Raw genomic sequence first — 23,685 nt, forward strand, 5'->3', positions numbered from 1 at the left:
CGGCATACCCCATTTTCATTGATTTTACCCGAAATTAACTCTGTCACTTATGATTGCAAGTTGTTGCGAGTCAGTGACTGCTTTAGTGTTAAAATATTGTGCTGTATTTTTAGGATAGTGTGTTTATAATATTATTTTATGTAGATATCCACATTTATTTAATATTTTTCTTCTGCAGTTTTTATTGAAAATGCAATATTTGATATCTCAAAAACCTGATGAGATAGACAAAAACTGATGCCAGATTTGGAATCAGAACCACAAAATTGCATTAAATCCGTTGGAATACCTTATGCCAGATAAAGTGTGCTGACCAGTGTAATCGATGAATGTTTACCTTCATTGTACTAGTTATTAGTGCATAAATATTCTGTTTCCGGTTGGGTGGCACCTTGGGTAAAGCGCGTGGCTTGCGGTCAGAAGGTTGTGAAGCTCAAATCCCGTTGAGGAGTTAACTAAGCCTATTTCATTCGATTATGGTCATTCTATGGGTAGACTTGCTTTCCGCGATGGGAATGTGGAATTTCCACGAATTGCTCTTGTATGTTGACAGGGAATGACTGCCACTGCACATTCATATGACTGGCTTTTGAAAGACACACCCTCATGGTGCACTAAGTATCATGAAGTCGAGGGACCTTATTCCGAGTATCAAAGTATTATAATTTAGAAAAGGTCTTACCCTTTCTGGCAATAAAACATCAAAAGATCTTAACACCTGTTTTCTTGCCAGAAAGTGTAAAACCTTTTCTTATTTTTCATATCACGAAGCCGACAACTGTGAATGCCCATCGTATAGTATGGGTGAAAAGACACGCAGATTTATCAAATTAATATCCATTTTCACAATCACTAAATGACACGTGTAATAATCAACCCTTTTCAAATCGGTATATGTTGCATGCAATGGTGTCACGTGACCTTTAACATCTCTACCCCTCTCTGGCCTCTCTGTGCACTGTGAAGAAGGGCCATTACCCCGAACGTCGCCTATTATTCCCTTTCTCTTTGGAGGCCCAAGTGTCTTTGACGAGCGCATTGAAGGTCTCTGTTTATTTGCGCTAGTGTGTCCACCGCTGCCAAAGCAGCGTCGCCAAACAAATGACTTCGTTAACGATAGAATCGACGACCTACGACTGCGAGGCGTTTTTTTTCGCAAATTCATTTCGAAGGAGGCAAAGTTCTTTGGTTTCGCTCACTTGAAATCGTTTTCACTCTTAATCGCGCGACGGTCGCCACGCGCAACTTCCAATAAACGAGGCGATCCGCTGCCGGGGTGGGGGGGACAGTAACCCCCCCCCCCCATCTTCGTCACGGGATTGCCTCGGCTAAGGAGGGAACGATCGGGTGTCGGTTTTCAGACCGATCGAGAGAGAAAATGAAGGGCGAAGCCGTCGTCTCTTTACGGCCACCGATCGCACCTCCGATGAGCGCGGTTGGCTACGTACGGCGCGAAAGAAGTTCAACGTAGACGCGCACATTGCTCCTGCGGTCACGCAGCAGGCGCCAAGTTGAACTGGGGGTGTGTAACGACGCGTCGGTGAGCACCCAGCTCTCTCGAGCTCGCGATTCGTGCGCCAGCGCTGCGCGTGCAATCGCAAAATACTGCTAGATATTTGCACGTGTTGCAATGGGTTAATCCGACCGCTGCAGGCACTGGAGGCCGCTACGCTAGCCACCATATTGCAGCGAAAACATCGTGACAATTCATCCACTCGCCGGGCGGGGCGGGGGGCGACGGGCGGGTGGTGAATCGCTCCACAGCACGAGCGAGTACCAGAGAAGCCAATGGACGATGAAAACAAAGACTCAAGCATCAGAGCTTTGATCAGCACCAGGGGCCCAATCGCAGGGCTTTGATCATCGCTCACTGGGCTTCAGTTGGCTACACCTCAATGCACAAGCGCCCTCGCCGTGAACACGCACGCACAAGGCAAGCCGGCGTCAAAGCACATTTGTTCCACCCCTGAATATTCACTTCCCCAGGAACTTATTTATGAAATCTTTGTTTAGTTCGCCGTCGTGTATGTATGTATGTTGAACCTCTTTCCCACGGTACGTAGAGAACCGCGCTAATTGGAGTGTGCGGGGGAAGGACAACAAACTAAACACAAAAAAGCAGTTCTAAAGAAATGAGTTTTCAATTATATTTAAAAGTGCATAGCTCCCAGTGGCTTCCTGGAGCCATACACTTCTTCACGCAAGCTGTTTGGTCCTCACTTTGTTTGAGCCAATTTAGCATCTCACCCAAACCCTAATTTGGTGATAAAAAAGAAAAATCAGAGGCAGGGCAACAAATGTTGACTGGGGCGGAACGAACGAAGATTTGTCCTGGGAAGAACAATGATTGTGCGGGAAACCATGATTCCTTCATCATCATCATCACCACCACAATCCATGGGCAGATTGCCCGTAGGTGTCCACCACACACTTCGTCATTTGTTTCCACTTTTCTCTGTCTTGTGCCAATATTCTCAAGCAGTGCGCACATATTTCTGGCACCAAACTCTCTTATGCCATCGTCAAGCCATTCTCTGCGAGGTCTTCCTCCTCTCTTTCCGGTTCCTTACATTTTTACGAACAACAACTCACTTTTGCTTTTCCTACTGTTGTCCATCCGTACACGTGTGTCCGAAAAGTGCCAGTTTCCTTCTCATCCCTGCCTGCATCACCAGGTTGCCTGCTTCCACCCGCAACTTTTTTTTCCCACTTCTACATTGGTCACTCTTTTGGGTCCAGTTCGGACGCGGTATCCTCCTATAGCGATACATTTCGAACGTCAATATCTTATCTCTTGTTAGGGTTTGCCCATCAAAATTCCTGCACACAGGCTCAACTACAGGGGGTGGGGGTGGGAGAAGTTTGATTAGAAGCATGCAAATCGACGGGGGGGGGGGGTGGGGGGGGAGATAGCAGGGGGCGCACCTCTGCTCTGGTGCCGGTTCGTGAAGCCCCCTAGGGTCCAGCGCCGATCCAGCCTCTTCAAGTGGGGCTTTCGCCGCTTAGCCACTGACCGCGCGAGGAGGTGTCGGGGATCGAGGAGGAGGAGGAGACAAGGAGGGGTCGTGGATGGGTGGGTGGGGGAAGCAAGGGGGGTGGGGGGCAGACCCGTGATGCGTGGTGGGAGGGGAGGGCGTGTGGGTGAGAGAGGAGAGGGAAAGGGGAACATCCGCGAGGTTTTGGTGAGGAACGGGAGAAAGACGAGGGTGGCCTGCTGGGCAGATTCAATCGACGCGTGGTGGGGTGGTGCGCCCGACTGCGACCAAGCAAGTGCGGGGTGCATGTGGGGGGGGGGGGTGCAGGGGCTTTGTGATCAAGCATCAGCGACGTGAATAATTAGGCGAGCAACATTCACAGCAGTGAAGCACAATTTGATGTGTGGAGGTTGATCAGAGCAAACAACACAATGTAGGCCGGCAACTGCCCGGTCATCTTCTTCGTCTTTCACATTCAAGCGGTCTAGTCAGACAGCCGCATCACCAGCAGCGGAGTGTATCGCCGTGATGTCTCCTTCGTGTTTGTGGCTCAGGCGTTGCGTCGTTACAGGTTGTACGCTCTGTTCTGGATGACCACAGTCGCACACTGGAGAGTTTTTAAGTTTCCATTTGTGCATCAGCTATCCGCATCAGCCACCATGGTTTGTATGGATGCAATTTAGGGTGGACTGCGAGCTTCGTGGAAGATCAAACCCAGGCATCTCCTGTGTTGGGTCTTTCACGACGAGGTGTTTGTTTGCGAGTTATTTTGAGCTCCATTCAGTTCTCCAAGCTTCATCGGGGTTGAACTGCCTGATGATGGTTGTTGTGACGACCGTAGCGGCGAAACGCCCGCGCCCGATTGTTAAACGTTGCGCATCGCCCTCCGACAATAACACGACCGGTGGTGCTGCTGAAGCAGTCACACATTGGCCACTTTATTTTTTTCACGTGACAACTTTTATCAATTGGCTGTGTTGGGCGGAGGAGGGTTCTACAACACACATTTTTCTCCAACGATTTGACCTAAAAATGTATTATGAATCATAATATTGGTCGAGAAAGCCTTGCGTGCCATAAAAACAAACACCACACACTTAATGCGCCAACACCAGCGCAGAATTCTCAGGAGAGAATATAACGCAAAAAATCAGTTGTTTATCCTCTCATTGTAAAGGTTATCTGTATTCCCATGTGCGGACACATGTGTTATCCTGTGCACATCTTTGTTCAAGCGTAACCACGATTTGAGATTATCGAAAAACAACTGGCCAAGACAAAAAAACTATACAAACTGAAAACATAATCAATGACTTACAGTTAGCAATAATAATATAAGAAAGTTAAACGTTAAATTTGCAATGTAATCTAAAATACTAAATAGTATTTTTAAAAGAGAAGTTGATATTTTATGAATATTCAACATGGTGATCACAGGTATACAGAACATAATTATCAAGTTCACCTTCATTGTCGTGTGATACATTAAAACCCCCATATACTAAGTGAATATATATACCACTGAATTGAATGTTGGTGCAACTGTTAGTGCACTACACCATGAACCCTGGGAGCCGAGTCAGATTCTCAGCCACGGCTAACACAGAGGTCTTCACCCAGCACTGGACTGCGAACAAAGGGTCACGAATTAACACCACGACTGTAAAAAAAATTAACCCGTAAAAACTATAAATCCTTTATATGCGTGGCATCGGTTTTATTTTATTATTCATTTCTGTTTTTCTTGAGTAAGAGTTTCATTTTTATCACATTGGTATTTTAAATTAAATATGAAAAAAATGTTTCCTAAAAATTGGAAAATTTTGGAAAAAAAAATTCCACGAAAATAAATTGTCACGCACAACGAGTCTGTGTGCAAAATGTCAGCTCGATTGGATCACGGGAAGTGGGTTAAAAAACGACCGAAAGATTTGCACGGTCGTAAGCGCGCAAGCAAGTGAACTTAATATAAAGGATTTAAAAAGAAAACACCGCGTCTGCTTCTGCCGAGACCGAACTTGCCACGCCCGTGGGCATCACGCGCCGTGGCTGGATTTGTAAAGATCCTGCTCAAGTGAAGCTCACCTTCTCCCGTCTTGCTCCCTCCGTTGGCGACGATCTCGTCCTGGGTCTCCTTCTGCGGCTCGAGAAAGGAAGCCGGCACCCAGCCCTGCTCGTCAGAGCTGCTCACGAACCACCAGCCTGTAGCCCAAGCAACACGCCAAATCACATGCCAGGCACACGCCAGCCATGACCATCCGTCAGAAAAACGGCACACCGATGCTTCACCAGCAAACAGCAACGTGACCAAAAATGACTCAGGTTTGCGAAATTCTTCATGAAAATTCCTTCGCGATTACTACCTATACCGACGGTTAGCAAATGTTGTGTAATCTAACAGGTTTTTTTTTTTTAAAACAATTCACAAAAAGTGTACAAAGTACAATTATGTACTCGTGCAGAATTACAGTATTTATTCGAGCTGAGTGAAAAAAAAGGGACATTTTTAGAACTTGTTTTAAGGGCACAGCATTTCCCCCACACACCCTGCTGCTCTAACCAAATGAAAATTATCTTTATTTGTTGTGCGATGTCGTTGTTGATCAGGCTGAGGTTATCGACTCTCCACACTTGAGAAGACCCATCTTAATCATGGGCAACTGAAAGCCACATTCAAACACAGGATCTCAGCGGTGCCAGATTAGCGCTCAGACCCCTTAGCCGCTTGGCCATCTCTGATGTTTTACCCCAAAAAAATCCCAATTAAAATACGACCATTAACCTGATGAAGAACATGAAAAGGATTGACAGGACATCCAATACAATGGGATAATCTCCCAGCGTCCAATTCCTCGTGAAATGGCTAAACAAGAACTCTTCACTCTTTGATTACCGCCTGTGCGCACCCAGAGATTTGTGTCAGTGACTTACACGCAGCTGACAAGTCACACAAAGGTCTGAAATTACTGTCGTCTGTGTCTGAGTTCCGACCATTCTTCCCAAGCACATAAGAATGCTTACAATGAACCCAACATTATTTTATGATTGTTTGTACGTGTCGACCATCACTTTTGGCTCAACGTCTACGGCTATCACTTGGCACAAAATCGTAAAGTCTAGAGCGCATATTTTGACATTATGTCCCATTATACATAAGCATATTATATACACATAATCACCGTAAATGTACTTCGCAACGATAAAAACATTTTTGAAAAGTGCACTCAATACGTAAAAAAAAAACTCTCCCAATATTTTTCAACAATTCTGAACCGGCACAAAATTTACAATAAAAAATAAAAACAATTAACTTGAGTTTGCTTTGGGATTCGTTCCAACGTAAACGCTGAGAGGGGGGGGGGTGGAGGGCATCCCAGGAGAGGGGGCAAAATAAACAAGGCCATGATTAGCCCCACGGAGGAGGCGGTCGTCTGTCTTAAGGCAGCCCCCACTTGTGCTCTGCTGGAGTGCGTCATCGCGTCTGGTCGCAGGTCTGCAGCGAGACTCGAGACACAACACTCCACACCCCAGTCTGACACCTTAGGCCCGGGGAGCAAAATGCCACAAACATTTGGGTCGCGCAGACACGACAGACGTGTGGAACGCACGGAGCAGACCGGCTTCTCCCGCCGATAGCAGGGGGCAGTGATTCATGGTCAAAGTGCGGCATAGGTGCTGCCCCCCCCCCTAACCCACCACCCGCTCCCCCCTCCACCGTTCCTGCTGAGCATGGCTAAACATGTCCAGGTCGAGGCTTCCATAAATCACTGCCCCCTTTAATGTGGGAGGGACACGTTGAGCGAGACGGCCACGAATTCTTAAGAGAGAAAACAACATTACGCGAGTCAAACCATCGGTGAGAGCGATTGTGAAGGTCCGTTGAAAAGGTGGCTGGCTGCTTGAAGGTTTAAAAACAATTTGCTGCGTGTGTGCGTGTGTTGAACTTCTTTGCGCACCGTATGTAACCAGCAAACAAAACACAAAAATCAGGTCGAAAGAAACTATATGAATGCTGTATGTTTGGTGAACGTCTTCCGCACCATACGTAACCAACCGTGCTAATCAGAGGTGCGGTGTAAATCACGAGGCAGCGAATAACACAAAAAACCACTTCAAAACAACACAACAGTGTAAAGTAAAACAGAAAATAAATATGAAAGTAGGACCTCACCACCACTATTGAACTGTTGTGGAGTGATTAGCTCAGCTTGTATGTATAAGCGAGATGGATTGTGGCATGTTAGTAGGCGCATGGAGGATGGCATTGGCTGGGCGAGGCATTGATCCAGCAGTGGATGGATCACAGTTGATGACGACGGCAATGATGAGATGGTATCCACTAAAAGCACTTACAGTCAGAATCACCAAGCAACGAATGCACTTTCCCACGTAGAACTGTAACGGAATATAACACTGCGTAAGAAAAAAAATGTTACTGGGTAGTAAGTGTTATTTTCTAATTGCTTATGCCTCAAAAGTATATAAAATGGCTATTATTCCCCCCAAACTTTGCTTTGTGACCAGGACTTTACGTGAAGGAATGACACAAATGCACACGTTTTCTCATTGAAAATAGGTACATTTCAAAATATCACTGTCCTGGTCACAAAAGCAAAGTTTGTGGGGGAATAATATCCATTTTCTGTACTTTTGATGCATAAGCAATTACAAAAAAAACACTTACTACCCAGGAACAAAAATGGTGTTACATCGTGTTATCAACCTGTACGAGGCATATTCAATGCTAGCCCATGCTGTGTATACACACACATGCTGCTGTGTATGTGTGAAAACATCCCCCCCCCCATCTGCCCCTCCCCAAACTCTTTTGGAATAAAGGAAAGCATGACGGCCCTGCCAGCGTTTGAGAACGCTCATCAACCGAGGCGACCACAAAACTCTCGCCAGACTGCATGCATCCCTTGAAGCTGGAAGCGTTGTCACATGACCGACTCTCTCCACAATCCCGGCGCTGTGTGTACGCTACCAACGGGGCCAGCGTCGCACCCCCCCCCCCCCAACAGCGCTGCTAAATGCACTGCTGGGAGCCACGCGTAGCACAAAGAGCCACTTCTTGTGTGGAGCAGCAGCAGCAGCAGCAGAGCCTGAACCCCTGCAACTAAAATACTCCATAACAAGCACATTTGTGCCTCACCGCCGATGCATTTCTGATGCAATTCTGTGCATATTTCAACGACCGAGTCACTCAGAAATGCGGCCAGTCTCATCGCTTTAATTATGTAGTGAGCAAAATTGCTTTACACTTTCTCTATCTTGCTCTTGTGTCTTTTTTTTTTGGTATCGTTTGTTGTTTGTGCAACTTGCTGAGCCGTCCCTACTGGACGTCTGTGATTAAAGAGATTCATAGCTCATCGGATTCCTCCCCATCCATATCAGGACTCTCATTCTGGTCTCGGAAGCGAAGCAGGGTTGATGTATGCAGAATAGGACACTGAAAGCAAATCGACTGTTTTACTGCAGTCATTGATTATTTACAATTTAAGCGCAGCATATTCACAGTAAATGCCGACGATTCTTTGAGGCTAATAGCGTGAACTTTTCCGTGAAAATAAGACCGCAAAATACGAAGAATACAAACGAAAGGGAACAAATGAAACACCAACAAAATCGATTGTTCCGTTGAATCTCAACCCAAGTCGTGGACATGCTGGAGGCGCATAATGAATGAACACTTTGCCTGACATGCTGTTTTAATAGGATATATGACAACACAATTTACCACTTGGACTTGTGATTTTTCTTTTGTTAATGGATCTCAAAATATTAAATCTTAAGCAAAGCTTGCCCTTAAACACGACTTGTAACGCACCATTAAACGCGAGGGATGTTTCTCGACCGTTGAGTTACAAGGCAGTAAAAATAATAATACTATGGCGCAAGCTGTGACCCTGACGGCAATGTTGTAGTTTTTACTATTATTTAGAGTCGTGCTATCATGGCAATGAGGCCTTCAGGGGTGAAGGGGCCTGCGCTGTATTATTCTGTGAATTCTTTTACGCTTTCCAGCGAAAGCAAAGGGCGTTAAACTCGTGAGTTCTGTCCATTCGTTCACGCCAAACAAATGCGCGCACTATAACCCTCATCGAGACGATCCAATCTGCACCAAATTAGGGTTTAAAATGTGGCTATTTGGGATTTACCCCAAAGGTAAGCTGGCCAAGTTGAATCAAAAGGTTTCCCCCCAAAACTTGGAGAGGCAAAAACTTGAAGAAGAAGAAGAAGAAAAAACCCGACGACCGTGTTTACAATTATGCAAACGTATTCCCCCCCCACTCGTAAGCTGCCCCTTGGGCGATCTGTGTTGCTGATTATATATTTCTGAAGACAAATGCATGTGGGATAGCATCACATCATTCATGCACACGCATGTTGTAAAATCCAACGAAACCAACTAACAAACCTGCCAATCGTACTGTAATTTCAAAACCAAACGTTCCCAAACAATTACTAAATCTCACTTCAAAAATTCCAATTGGATTATTCAGCAATACGAGCAGAATTCCTTTACCATTTGTAGCAGGCGTATTTGTTTAAACGCTGCAAGAATGCATTGTATGGCATTGCATCGCACGATGTGCGGAGGCCCTCATCTGCTAGCGGATTGACAAAGGGCAGTACATACACACACGTACAATGAAGGCTATGCAATTATAGCTCATCACTACCACAATAGGAATTAAACAATACCATCATGTGCACAATATTTGCAGTGGCAAAACAGCTCTGCTGTGAGTCAAGGATTTATTGCGTATGGTTTTAACTTTTCACCTGTCCTTTAAAGGGAGATGGTTTTAAGTTCTAACAGATGTCTCTTAATGACAGAATCTAGCAGGTGCTCGGGGGCTGATGGTCTCAAATCCCTATGTAAGCAACAACACACAATGGGCTGTTGTAAAGCAATATATTTCAGTCGTTTACCAGTTGCCATTTAAAAAGCATGTCCTTTTAAAGAATCACGCGAGACACGAAGCTATGTAAGAATGTCATGGTTTTAAAGTTGACAGGAATGTTGATCATGTATAAATCATGTGTATTGTGTACCATGTTACACCGTTCATTTGCACTCAGAATGAATTTCTGGAAATAACATTTTTAAAGATGAATAATGTTATAATAAGCAATACAAACCATTATTTATAAGCAGTGTTTGTCTTATTGACATTTAAATAATAACAATACTATAAAAATATGTACAGCCCTTTGTTAATCCACTACTGGATTAAGGCCTCCCCATGTCATATTATTTTTGACCATACTGCACCACACTGGTCAGTGCAGATTGGTGAAGGTCATTTGCACGGTGGGGGGGGGGGTGCAGAAACACACACACACACACACAGCACTGTCCTTTATTTATCCAGGAAAGTCGCACTTTCCTGTCTCTGCTTTGGAGGCCGATATTAGGCAAATCCTATTAATGAGTGTGTTTTCAATCATTTTTATTTCGATACAACTTAGCGATGGTACACCGAGAATTACGTATTTCCACACTTACAAATCTGGAAGATTGCTCTTAAACACCATTCCACGTGTGGCACTCATTTTAGGAGACACGGGGGGGGGGACGACGACCCTATGAAAGCAAAAAAGATCAAAAAGCGTTTTTTAAAATAAATAAGTGAGAGTGTTTTTGATCTTGGCAAAGCTTCACTCAGGTGGGTGGCAGACTGGTCAATTGGACCCAGGTGGAAAGACAAGGGGAACAAAACCTCATGTGCTTACATCTCAGCGATCTGCTGCCAAGCCGGCAATCTTACATAGATTTCACGGAATAGCCGTGGCAGGGAGGTAAAAGTGACGCACTTGGGAGTCTGCAGACAGCAGGTTCAGTTCCAGCGAAGGCTGTCGGAACATGAGCCAGAGTGATTTGCATCGTTTCGAGCGGAAATTTGGTGACACCGAGTCGTCGCCGTGATCGTCAAGTTTATTTTGAACCAATTCTTTGTTCATGTGGCCCTCCGTTGGCAGTTTTGCACCAAAGCGTAGTACTACTGCCAGAACGCGTTGAGATATTGCTGCGAACAACCAGCAGCAGAAGCCGCGGCAAACAACAGAAGCAGCCTTGACACGCCGTATAACCCTTGGGGCCCAATATTTTCCACATATGAAATAAAACCCGCAAGGAATGAAAACTAACATGGAATCTCTCAAAGCATTTGTCAATAAATAGTCTCTCTAAGTTTATTAGCTTTAACATGTTGAATATTGTATTGAGAACTCCCTCCAAACTTTACGCAGAGGAGAAATGTCGCTCTTCAAAGTTACTGTAAGGAGTCCCATAACATGCTGCTGGAGAGAAATGTTTATTACATTTAGTAATGATTGTTAATCTGGAGAGCAATATCCATGGCATTTACGAATGATTTTTATCTGGAGTTTTGCCTAATTGGCAAAAAAAGGCATTTTCACAAGAGGTGCACCATCAGGGCATTCATGCCATGATCATTTGCAAGAGTCGGTGATCTACAAACCCTTGCTGTCAAGTCAACGGAAAGTTGGATCAAATGTGCATGACCATGTTCGTCAACATGAGTAGCTATTGTCTCTCTACTGCTGGATGAAGGCCTCCGTGTGCCATTGCCATCCATCACGGTCCAGCGATGCTACAATCCATCTCACTGAAATTATATCATTGCCCCACGTCCACGTTTTGATCACGCGATCGAGTGTTATGGATTGGTGACACTCGCAAATACATCGGGCCTAAATGTGGGCAGTGAATGGTCAGAATGGTCAAGTTGGTTTCACAGAGACCGTTCGAGTGCTTGTCCGCTCGTACGAGCACCGGTGATTTTCTCTGGAAACTCCAGTTTCCTCCAACATGAATACCACTCACTCAAATGGAACTGATAAAACATCCCAATGTGGGACCCTCCTGAAAATCAGCCTTGAGACTCAGTTTTGCTTTCCTGGATGACGAAATGGCATTATAATGAATAATATTGCATGCTACAACACAAGGTAGGCAATTATTGCAAAGCGGATATCAAAATGAAGATGTTTACATGTTGACAATTATAGTATATTTACAAAAGCACGTGATGATTATATCTATATTCCTAAACTCCACATTTAAATATTCTTTGGGTCTTTCGGTAAAGTCACGTAGATAGGTTCAAAGAAAATAACAAAAAACTACGAAGTTTCGATCACAACACAAGTGATCGTCATCAGGAGGAATGATGACGATCGCTTGTGTCCTGATGACGACCGCTTGTGTTGCGATCGAAACGTCGTAGTTTTTTGTTATTTTCTTTGAAGCGATCTACGTGACTTTACCGAAAGACCCAAAGAATATGAATTCCTGCAGTTACGAAAGCTTTTAAGTCCACATTTAAAGTGCCCTTAATAAAGTATTGCCCCCATACCAGAAAGATTAGTTAGTCTGACTGCATAATTACGTGTAATTTATAGCCAACTTAACGAGGGCATGGCTGTTGTTCATAATAACCTTAAACATATGTTCTGAGCGCTGCTGTGAACCGGCTAAGACAATACATTAAAAAAAAAATTAAGGTGGTTCTCGTTATTGTTAACTGTTTGACAGAGAAGCGAAAGGTGAGGTCTTGGAGCTTGACTACTTACAAGTAACAAAGAGGCAAAGGTGCAGCCCTGCAATTGCTTGCTCATGCAACTGTTGAGGAAATGGCCTCCACCAGAAAGTCCCTCCAGAGGATATTTTGCATTCTCCCACACTGGCCTGACATTGTGGAGAAGGATGGGAGTACCGACACTTTACCCCGCCACAAGACATTGATGACCTGCGAACGCTCTTGAAGGCGGTTTACGAGATTTTCACGTGGAGAGCCGAGGTTAGGTCCGGATCATTGGCCCTTGAGGATTCGCACTTCTTGTCACGTTTGCTCTCTGCTGTACAATGGTTGCACTTTCTGTCTGAGAGCCTAATTGTTGAGCTGCGAGCTGCTGGGGGTCGGTAGTCACATATAAAGCGCAAAAAAACACATTTAAGGGATTGAAAGAACAGCAACATTAAAATGACAGAATAAATAAACGGCTCATGTAATTGGTCCACGAGGGACTGTGCGCGCAGCGTTATTGCAGTGCCATCTCCGATTAGTGTGTGTTTTAGCCATTAACAAGGGGAAAAAAAACAATGACAGTTTGAATTACAGTACACCCAAAATGGCAACTGTTTAAAATAACATAATTTATTTCACAGGAAAAGCCTGACTGAATTTCAAAAACTCTTTCTAAAGAGGGTCCTTTCTGCATGGGGATGTTTGGCCAATGTAATTATTGAGTATTTGGCTTTGTGTGGGAGGAAACCAGAGGAAACCCACCGCGCATAGGAGGCGGAGACCCCCACGCCGACAACTCCTGGCAAGCCCAGGTAGCCACCAAAACCAAAGACTAATATTAAGCGGGCTCAACCATCCTTGGCATCCAAGCTCATATGAGATTGGGCACAACCAGGGTTATGTTTAGGGGTGTTAGAATTCAAGAGTTGCAGGCTGGTTCTAGAATCGATTTTCTTTGTCAACACTGAGCTGAGTATAGCCACCTCTGGCGAATGGAGAGAGTCACACAAACCCTTTTCATGCAACGTACAAAGCGGAAAAACATTGAGTCTTACACACCCACGATTCAATGCACCGATCATGAGCTTTAAGAATCAATGTTAATTGTTGGATCAACGTATCATTACAACGCCTGGGATTTGGTCACAAAAACCTTACAGTATGCTCGTATGCTTCCAATGAAACTTTATCATCACCATCAGCCATGATCTATCTACTGCTGGACGAAGTCCTCTCCAAGGAAGACATAAGTTAAACTCACATGAAGCTTCCATACAATAGAACAAAACTGCACTTTCACGTACACATAGATATAAAGAATCCACCAGTGCCCTATATTGTGCAAAGCTCCTTAGGATTTCCCCTGGGGCATCTCTGCAATATTAACACAAAACTTACTATGGGAAGAGTGAATGCTCTGTCTAGAAATTCCATATACTACACTGTACAGTCAAAACGTATTACGTTTATTTTTATTAAAATGTTTCCCTTGCTACTGCAGTAGCGGGGGGGGGGGGTATTAATCGGCTCTGCATCGGAATTACATTCCCAGACTGAATTATTTTCCATGAGATCAAATGGGAAAAATGCACTCCCGCAAATGCTTTCAGGGCATCACCAGGAATTTGCTCCATTGCAAGACTTGCAATGAGGAAATGTCTATCCATGCAATGCAGCGCGTGTACTCGTTTTCCGTGCATACAGTCTGGTATGCGGTAGTTGGGTTCCTGAAGAACACCACGTTATGGAAAAATCGGGTCGTTCTGCAGTTCAGCAAGACGGAATCCGTAATTGCGGTGCAGCGTGCGTTTCAACGGCGTTTTGGCATTGATCCGCTAATGTCGAAGAGCACGGTGGCAGAAAAGATCGTGTTTTTGTGCCACCATTAGCGACTAATCTGGATGACCTCAAGAACAGAATCACGACAGCGGTGACTTCAGCGGAAGAAGACACATTGAGAGGCGTTTTGGACGAATTCAACTATCGTCTCGATGTTGTCCATACAGCAGGTGGAGGACACATAGAGCATTTATTTATAAAATGCATTTTTATAAATGCTCTATGTGTACTAAATTCACTGTCTTCTCCGCCTTTAAGCACCGGTAATTTTCCCAGTCTCTTGTTTTCCCATGACGTTTTCAAGAAATAGTACTCATATAGTTTTCTTCATGTACCTGCCGCTATGCCTAATACATTTAAGTTACTCATCTAAGCATATGCCCATCACATTTTATTGCACCACTTCACTTGTTATTCTAATTGCCACACAACTACAGCGGGGCACGTATAATAATTCAGGTATATAGCGTGACTAAACTACGGCCAATGACTGTATAATCTTTAATCTAAATTTAACTTCTTTCGCACCGTACGTAGCCAACCGTGCTAATCGGATCTGAATGTAATGTGTAGTGCAGACCCTGTTCAAATCTCCATGAATGCCCCCAATCGCACCAGATCTCCGAAGCTAAGTAGAGTTGAGTCAGGCTCGTACTTTCAGGGTCGACCACATGCGGATGTCAGTTGTTCGAGACCTGAGCTGCAATGTTACCTGAATATGGCAGTGCAGCAATGGATTCTTGACATTCAGTGCGGATCTTTGGCTGTTATCCCCTCATTTGTGTGGAATTTTCTCCAGGTACTCCACATTATTATCACCTGCCATCCACTCTTTGGTGCAAAAGGCCAAATATCCCAGTGTAGCAGGACACACAAAATAGTCACCTTGATGCTCAGCGAGGCTTGCGTGGGTAAATAAAAGGCGCCATCATTATTCTTCCAACGTGGCACGAATGTGCATTAATGGTCAAACGTATCACTTACCCGCGAGATTCGAGGCCATGCTTTATTTACGTACCGCCGATGCGATGACGCAATCCTATTAATTATTACTCATAGGGCCGCCCGTAATGCACTCTCCGCGCGCCCTAAACGAGGGAGCATTAATTGGCAAGTAATGATCCGAATAGAAGTCCCATGATGCGCATTTGTTGATTTTTTCCAGTCACGGTTGTTTATTCTATGGCCAGACCGTGGTGGCACGAGGCAAGGGATGTGTGCACACCATAGGATCGTGTAAACACATCAGTAAAAATATCAATAAACATGTGAGAGGCTTGGCTCCGTCTCGCCATCGCGGGCACGCGCACAGGAAAGGCTACGTTGCACAACAAAGGGGGCATCGTCTTTGTGTTATGTCCGGTTCTCCGCTTAAAAACAGAACGGAGGACAAGCGCAGTTTGCAAATGCACCTGTGGTCCGTGTGACGGCGATGACATTTCGATGAGTCAATGCAGCAACGCGGTTTTGAAATGTGTCGTAATTCAGCTGTCCGCCCATAGGGGTCTCTTGCGAGTAGTCACAACCAACCATTAAAAGTCACTGCCCACTCTCCAGGGTCAGGTCACACGTAAATCTCAAAAAGCAAAACTTGCAATTTGGAGACGGGATTTATTTTTTTCGTGCTGGTATTTTGTTTGTTGTTCGTCCTTGTACGGCTTAACTATGAGCGGAACGACGGACTCATTTTAACAAATGAATACGGTCCAAGGAGGCGCAGAATACTGTAACACGAGAAAAGTTCAATCGAGGTTTTTAAAAATAATAAATAATGTAATCCTCGACAGCGTGCTCTGCGCAAAAAGGGCAAATATATAAGCTTGGTTCGCATGCCTGTGCAGGTGTGGCTCTCACTGCTATTACCTCGCGCCCTTCAATTACATTGTTTAATTTAACACCCTTAAGAGGATCAGGCTGACGTGCTCAAACTCGCCTGTCCACTCATTAGAGCGCACAGTTTAACACACACCTCGGCTGAAAACTGAAAGCGCGTAGAATATGGAGTATGCCACGACAGTGTTATTTTTATAAACGATTTTAACACGTGTATTACTTTTAAAGCTCTTCTGTTGTACACATTGGAAAGGTAATTTAACAACAACAACAACAATAATATTGAAATGTCAATAATACACACAGAAAGGCCCCACTGGATTTCAAAACAACTTTACAGGAGGGGTCCAGCGGTGAAGAATGTTTCACCAAAGGGCATGAATGAGAGTTTGGGCTTCATGTGGGAGGAAAGTGGAGAACCCGGCGAATCCCCACGACACAAACGAGAGGGTAAAAAACATTCGGCAACGCAGCCATCTCCTGGGCCAACTCGCAGAATCCAATGTCAGCATAAAGAGGGGGAGAGCGTTTTTCGACGAGCCCCTCTGTGCGATGACGTTTTTGGGCTGAGGCCTCGTGTCGTTCGGAACGGTGTCCGACGTTTCGCTCCACGTGCTCGGGGAGAGCTCCCCGTCGGAGCGAAACGTCGGGCAATGGAGCCGAACAACGCGCGGCGGGTGAACTCGCGCGGCCAGATTTCCCGTAAGTCGACGGGTGGCGACGAGCGAGGCCTTAAATTTCGATTTAAAGCTTTCGTGACTGCAGGGATTCATCTTCTTGGTTCTTTCAGTAAAGTCACGTAGAAGGAAAATAATGAAATGATAAAAATAAAACATCATAAAATAATTCTCACGACGTTTCGGCCACAACGCAAGCAGCCGTCCTCAGGTGAAGACCAGGTCTGTCGGGGAGACATTCAGACGCTGTCTCCCCGACAGACCTGGTCTTCACCTGAGGACGGCTGCTTGCGTCTCCCCGACAGACCTGGTCTTCACCTGAGGACGGCTGCTTGCGTTGTCGCTGAAACGTCGTGATAATTGTATTTTATTATGTTTAATTTTTATTATTTTATTATTTCCCTTCTACGTGACTTTACCGAAAGAACCAAGAAGACAAGACCTTGCACTCGAAGTAAGTGGCATTCATCGCGATTGCTGGATTTCAACGTCTTTGTTTGGCTTAAATGCTCTGGAAATTGAGACACCCAAATGTCCTCAGAAAGAAACCCGCAAATGGGGATTACGCTCAGCCCAAGTGAAGGCTGCGGAGGGCACTTGGAAGCTTTATGGTTTCCTGCAGAGTATCATAAAGCTATAAAAACACTCGTCCATTTGCTTCGATAGAAGCGTTTACAGCAGGCCGGGAGGGAAAATGTACTTGCTCAAGCAGAATCATAAAGAAATAAATACAATCAGGCCGGGTCCGATAAACAAAAGTTTGTCCAATAAGAGGGGTGAAGGGTTTAGTGGGGGAAACACTCCCAGAGCATTTGTCTCCGTCAGCTCTTTCGTCGGGTTTTTGCTGCCCTCCGGAATGTTTTATTCGCTTTTTTTCTCTCTCTCCCCCGCCCCCCCCCCCCCAGATACCCCCCCCCCCAACAAAAACTCTCTTCTGACTAAGAAAACACGAACTGTCCTATCCGAGCTGCACCGCACCCCGGCCTGCCCTGCCCGCACCCGCACGAAGACGTTAGTCCGCTCTCTCTTTGTTAAGTTTCTGCACCCACTACTCACGACGGGAAGACATCCACGGCGAAGCACGCAGCAGCGTCGGGACCCACCGCCGGGAGAAACGTGAAACTTTTTGAAAAACGACCGTGGATCTTGAAGATTTTTTTTTGCTGCTACATCCCGACACTGTTATTGTCCTCGCGCGAGACAGCGCTGTTCTTCGTCACGGGCTGCAAGGGGATACTTAATGTCCGACTTTGACAAGAGGCTCCGGTTTAACGCCTCGTCTTAGGGTGCTGCCATGGCGTACCGCTTACACCGCGCTGGATTACGATGCAGAGGTCACCGTGTTCCCGACCTCCCGGGGCGGCAGTTGAAGCAATCGACAAGTTTCTTAAATAACCCTCGGTCCATTTACCTCGGCCGTATCAATGGGGTACCGGGGCAGTTAATCGATCGGCAAATCGCGTGCAGCGGGGTCAATTTTGGGTACCCCCCCTCTCTCCTACTCCTACCCCACCCCCGCTTTTCCAAGACGTCCGACTAACGCGGAACATTCGGCCGAAATGCCCCCGGAGAGGGGGCTCCCTAGAGCTCCTGTTGGAGAGCCTCTAGAGAGCTCCCCCCTCTCGTGGAGGAGGGCCTTTGGTGGCCAGCAGCGGCGCGAGCACGACATTGCACCCTCCCGTGCCTCTTCCCCAGCACTGGATGAGCTGCGGTGCGGAGGGGAGGATGCCTCTGTAGCGGTTAAGCAGCGATGCACCTGCGCAGCCCTTCTGTGAGTTCTGTGAGTCCGCAGCCGGATGAGGGCCGCCACGTTCGTGAGATTTATCGGACCGTACTTCACCACGCTGACCAGTGCGGATGGGTGAACGCGAGGAGCACAGACGTGGGAGACAGGAGTAGAGGAGATTTCGCTGCACCGCTGCTGTGCAGCACTGCGGAGCCCTAGGGTCAACCTATCTGTGCATCCACGGAATGCTCAGGCCCGAAGCCTTCTTAGCATCCGAGATTCTAACGAGAGCTGCCGCATTCAGGAATGATTTGGCTCGTGGTATTAAATAACACTGCGGGTAACAACCTTGCAGGATTATTTGTTTTGTTTTCATGAAACCCACACATGACAAGGGCCCAGGCCCAACTCAGCTTCCGAGAGATGACGAGACCAATGAGATGCTTCCAGCTTGCTTCGTTTGAATTTGTCTCATTTCTTGGCTGTGCAGATTTTTTATTATTGGTACATTTTCCCAAGCTTCCCATTCCCTCCTTTGATGTAACGTTTCCGAACGGGACTGTGTCGCATCCAATAAACGTGACGCCCGTTCGGGCGCGAGCGTGGATGCTGCACCGCGCGTGATTGAACGTGCGCGCAGGGTTTTGTGGCGTGCTGTGACCATTGTCAAAAGGTACTGGGCATAGTGAGTGGGTGGGTGCTCTTATAAAAATAAACGCGTACCGGTATGTTTACAATGTGCTCACATACCCGGTGGATTCAGCCCCGGCGCAACCGGGGGTTAGCACACCAAATCCAGAGGTCGCTGGTTCGATTTCCCGAGGTGGCGGTTGACACAATGGTGTAAGTTGGTGAAGTAACCCCACCACCTCTGTCCACCCAGCGGAGTATAAAGGGTACAGCCACTGTTCAATGATTGGAAGGTCACGCGCGGTAGGGTAATGTCTTAGCCAGCGTAGAAGAGTAGGCCATCTACCCTTTAGAAGGGGCCCTTCTCTAGAGCTGCCTATCAACAGCATTGGCATGAGTTAGAAATCGCAAGGCTGCACCTTTACTTTTTTTTTATTACAGTATCCAAAGAAAAGGAGAAATTCCTGAAATATCCCAAGCGTTGCTGCCCAATAGGAATGTTTGTATTCCTTCGAGGATATTAAATTATTTACTCTTAAAGCAATCTGTTAAAGTGGACGTCTTGTCTGGTCGACCCTGCAGTGTTAAGTTACAATTAGACATTCCATTAATCTTCCAGGACACAGCATCTTAAAACATTCTACTCTGCAAACCACAATCCCAATTAACTACTACGGTGAAGGCAGTACAGCAAGCAGGTTTATGAACCATATGTGCATCAGTTTGTTCTCCTCTTAAATATATGACATTTTTCTGGGCACGATGGTTTCCTCCTACAAGTGAACATACTAATTAAACGAACTGGCCGCTGTGACGAGATGTACCTCGCCTGGTATGCAGCAGGTCGTGGGGTGTATGTTTGGAGTTTGCATGTTCTCCCCCGTGGTCCCGTAGACTTTTATTCGGGTCCTCCGTTTTTAAATCCTTTATATTAAGTTCACTTGCTTGCTTGCTTACGACCGTGCAAATCTGTCGGTCGTTTTTTAACCCACTTCCCGTGATCCAATCGAGCTGACATTTTGCACACAGACTCGTTGTGCGTGACAATGTATTTTCGTGAAAATTTTTTTCCAAAATTTTACACTTTTTAGGAAAAAATAAATTATATTTAATTACCAATTGCTTAATGGTGGCAGCCATTCATCTGACCCATAGTTGGCAGCCATCTCAAGCCAGAGGACGAGAGGACTCTAGCCGCCACGCATATAAAGGATTTATAGTGAAAAACTTTGTTTTTACAGGTTAATTTTTTTCCTTCAAAATTTTGAAATGTGCATTTAGAGTATTTGGCTGATATAAATCTCCACATGATAAGCCACTTCATTGGGCTATCATTTGTGGCCAAGTTGCTTTTGAAAAACAGCTCAGTGGGCCTTACCTGGTAAAATGAAAATAGTTTGTAAGTTTAGTTATAAAAGTTAAAACAAGACTCTTATAAAGAAGTCTCTACACCCAACGGAAGCGTTGCCTGTGCAAATGAATAAAATAAAAACAACTCTATCGGCACCTTTGGCACCATTGCACCCCTCCGTGGGCCCTGCACAGAGGTAGGCAGCCTTGTACACACGAAGTTAAAAAAGAAAAATGGATATTATTGCTTTGATGATGATAATGAAAACTTCAAAAGAAAAATATCACGACAAACAAAGCGTGTAGAGGCCTTCAACCAGCAAAGGAATGTAAATGAATGAATTCATGAATGATGAATATGATGATGATGCAGCATTTAAATATACACTCCTTTAAATGCTTAGACGGGTCACACTCACTCGAATCACCAAGTTACATTTCTGGAGTAGACAATTTTTATTGCCCTGATTTTTTTGTACGTTGCTCATCCTGGTTTTGGTTCCCAGGCTATACGCGGAATGACAAAACGCCTTTCAAAAAGTTGCTCAACATACTTCAGGATACAGCTCAGGACCTTGAACCCATCATCTGGAGCAGAACCAATTCTCGTTTCACCAGCCTCAATTTTATACACAACCATGACCACATTTTTTAAATTCTAAATTTTTGAACAGGGAATGATGCAATCACAGGAAATGGCACTCTCACCGGAAGACACAACATATAAACATCTGACGATGCCGCAAAAAGTAACGAAACTGAATTAATATTAGTCCAGCAGAAGCTGGATCTAAGTGCGCCCCTGGGTGACAAGGCCCTCTGTACGTATATCCACAAAAAGTGCTTCCATAAGAAATTTCCCTTCGCCTTATCCCCATGCATGTCACGTGAGGATGTGCTTCATATCATATCAATTTCACTTTCGTTCCCCGCATCAACTGCACTGCAATTAACTCTTTCCCGTTCCGAGACATGTGCAACTTGCAGGGTGGGTCCCGTTCATCGCTGAATTTCGGAAGGCACAAGTGGTTCAGCGTGAATTTTATTTAGAGAGGCGAAGCGCCGTCGTTTTTAAAAGACATTGCACTCACCGCAGAGAACTGTAACAGACACGACTGCACTGTATAGCTGGCGCCAAACTGTGCCACGCCCTCCCGCGTGGCCTTGTGGGAGCCTCGGTACCGATAAAGTTATTTTATTTGCGTGTACGTCATCGGAACGAAATCGGAAAAGAAAAACCGATGACGTACACGGACGTCATCGGAATGGGAAAGGGTTAAAAGTGCCCGTATCAAGGGAGTAACCACCACGACGCCTCTTCCCCTCCCCTCCGCCGGCCGTGGCACGAAGGACTCACCGGTCTCGCTCTTCTCGATGACCTCGACGGGCTGGCCCGCGCGCAGGCTGATCTCGCCGCCCTGCTGCCGCTCGTAGTCGGCCACCGCCACGCACATGTCGTCCGCGTCGCCCTCCGTGTCTCCGTCTGCCGGGGGGGTCAGACACGCCGTGAGCCAGCGCGACGCCATGGCCGGCACGCGAGCGACCGCACGGGCGGCCCGGAGCCGGCGGGCGCACGAGCGGCGACCGGGGGCGTGCGGCGGGCGCCGCCGCTGCGCCGATCGTGCTCCGGTTGAAGCGGAGGGCCACCGCCCCCGGCCGGGTTAATCGCGTGAACCGGCCGGGTTTCAAGCGTGCGGTGAATAAGTTCTTCTTTATTTTGTCCAAGGGTTCTCTTTTTGACGATTGTCACGACGACTGAAAAGATATATATTGTCTCTGATATTAGGGTGAAACAATGCGAGCATCGGCTTTTATTGGTGAACGCCAAACAGTAATGCGGTTTTTCCTTCGCAGTTCACTTTTCCGACCAAAAAACGATGGCAAATCCTAGGAAGCTTGCAGTGATAAAACTCCGTCCTTGAGAACACGTGAAACATCAAATGATGTTTTCAATCAAGATAATTTCTCTGCGAAATTTCTCTGCGAAATTATTCTTGCCGATTTAGTTTTCGCCTGGCTAATCAGCATTTCTTTTGTTGAACAATTATTGTTCATTTACTTTTCCATTATTATATTTTTGTTTCAGCCACGCCTCACGTCCGTGTTACTTATTCACGCGCATTGAATGTCTTACTTCACTGGGATGCATCAAGTCACGTCAAGTGGTGGTCGCTATCCGCACTCCCACACAGCACTGTTTGGTTTTTGAACCCTCCAATGTCTCTGTTTATTTTTTTTTCTCCCCAATCGATGCGCTTGCGAGTGTTCCCGGCAAACACGCTACACCCTCTCCTCGCGAGTCTCCAGCTATTCTGCTGGCCCAGCTATGAGGCTCAGGGGCCACAAGGAGAAACATCCCTCCCTCCTCCTCCAGCCATCTTTCATCTTGTCTTCCTCCTCCAGAGAATCCATCACAAAGCTGAATAATGTTTTCATGAAGTTCATTCATTCCCATTTCCTAGTAACTGGCTACCATTTTCACGAAGCATGTGTATGTTACAAAGTCCGTTATTTGTCCTTTTTAAAAATAATATTATTGTGTTCCCCACTGCACACAATGATTCTTATTTGCTCTGCTGTAATCCCTTAATCTCTGCTTAATCTGCTGAGCTTTACGTATTAAACGTTTGGATTTGTATGACACGCACAGGACACGGGCTGTGTGTACTCTTGTAAAGATGAATCTCTTGCTGTGCTATACCACGTTTTTAAAAGCCATTACTAGTACCAGCTACTTTACAGCTGAATTAGCCTATCATTTATTTTACCACGTCACCCGTATCAATTACAGTGGTCACTCCTAATGGCTTGGCAGCATTCCAACAGTAAGCTAAACCTTTCTAAAGGCATTACGCCATTCGAAAATGTAAAACATGCCAAAGTAATTTTAAAAAATCACATATAAAAAAAACACATTTTGCATTAAATGAGACGAATAATATTGAATGTGTGTAAAACACACGTATACTTTATGTATGTATTAAAAGACCCATTTCAATAAAGTTATATTTACCGATTCATCATAATCCCCTGTAAAAATTACAGTGCAGATGAAAAAACTCGTGCTCAAAACGATCCGCAAATCACTCGTCTGA

The 23,685-nt window shown here is 45.6% G+C and overlaps 1 protein-coding gene across 5 annotated transcripts in view; it reads right to left on the minus strand.

Moving 5' to 3' along the window:
• SH3PXD2A (SH3 and PX domains 2A) overlaps positions 1-23,685 on the minus strand; it is a 126,634-nt gene that overhangs the window by 24,107 nt on the left and 78,842 nt on the right. For 2 of the 5 annotated variants that reach the window (XM_078855477.1, XM_078855476.1), the window contains exons 7-9: positions 21,948-22,073; positions 5,061-5,177; positions 2,926-3,009 (exon numbers count right to left, since the gene is read on the minus strand). In XM_078855477.1, coding sequence (XP_078711603.1) covers positions 2,926-3,009; positions 5,061-5,177; positions 21,948-22,073 — 327 coding nt within the window. Of the gene's footprint in view, positions 1-2,925; positions 3,010-5,060; positions 5,178-21,947; positions 22,074-22,724; positions 22,953-23,685 lie in introns of those variants that run through there. The other 3 variants (XM_078855481.1, XM_078855478.1, XM_078855480.1) reach the window with 2 other exon arrangements.

The sequence above is a fragment of the Lampetra fluviatilis genome, chromosome 4, assembly GCF_964198595.1.
Source record: "Lampetra fluviatilis chromosome 4, kcLamFluv1.1, whole genome shotgun sequence".
NCBI classification, from domain to species: domain Eukaryota; kingdom Metazoa; phylum Chordata; class Hyperoartia; order Petromyzontiformes; family Petromyzontidae; genus Lampetra; species Lampetra fluviatilis.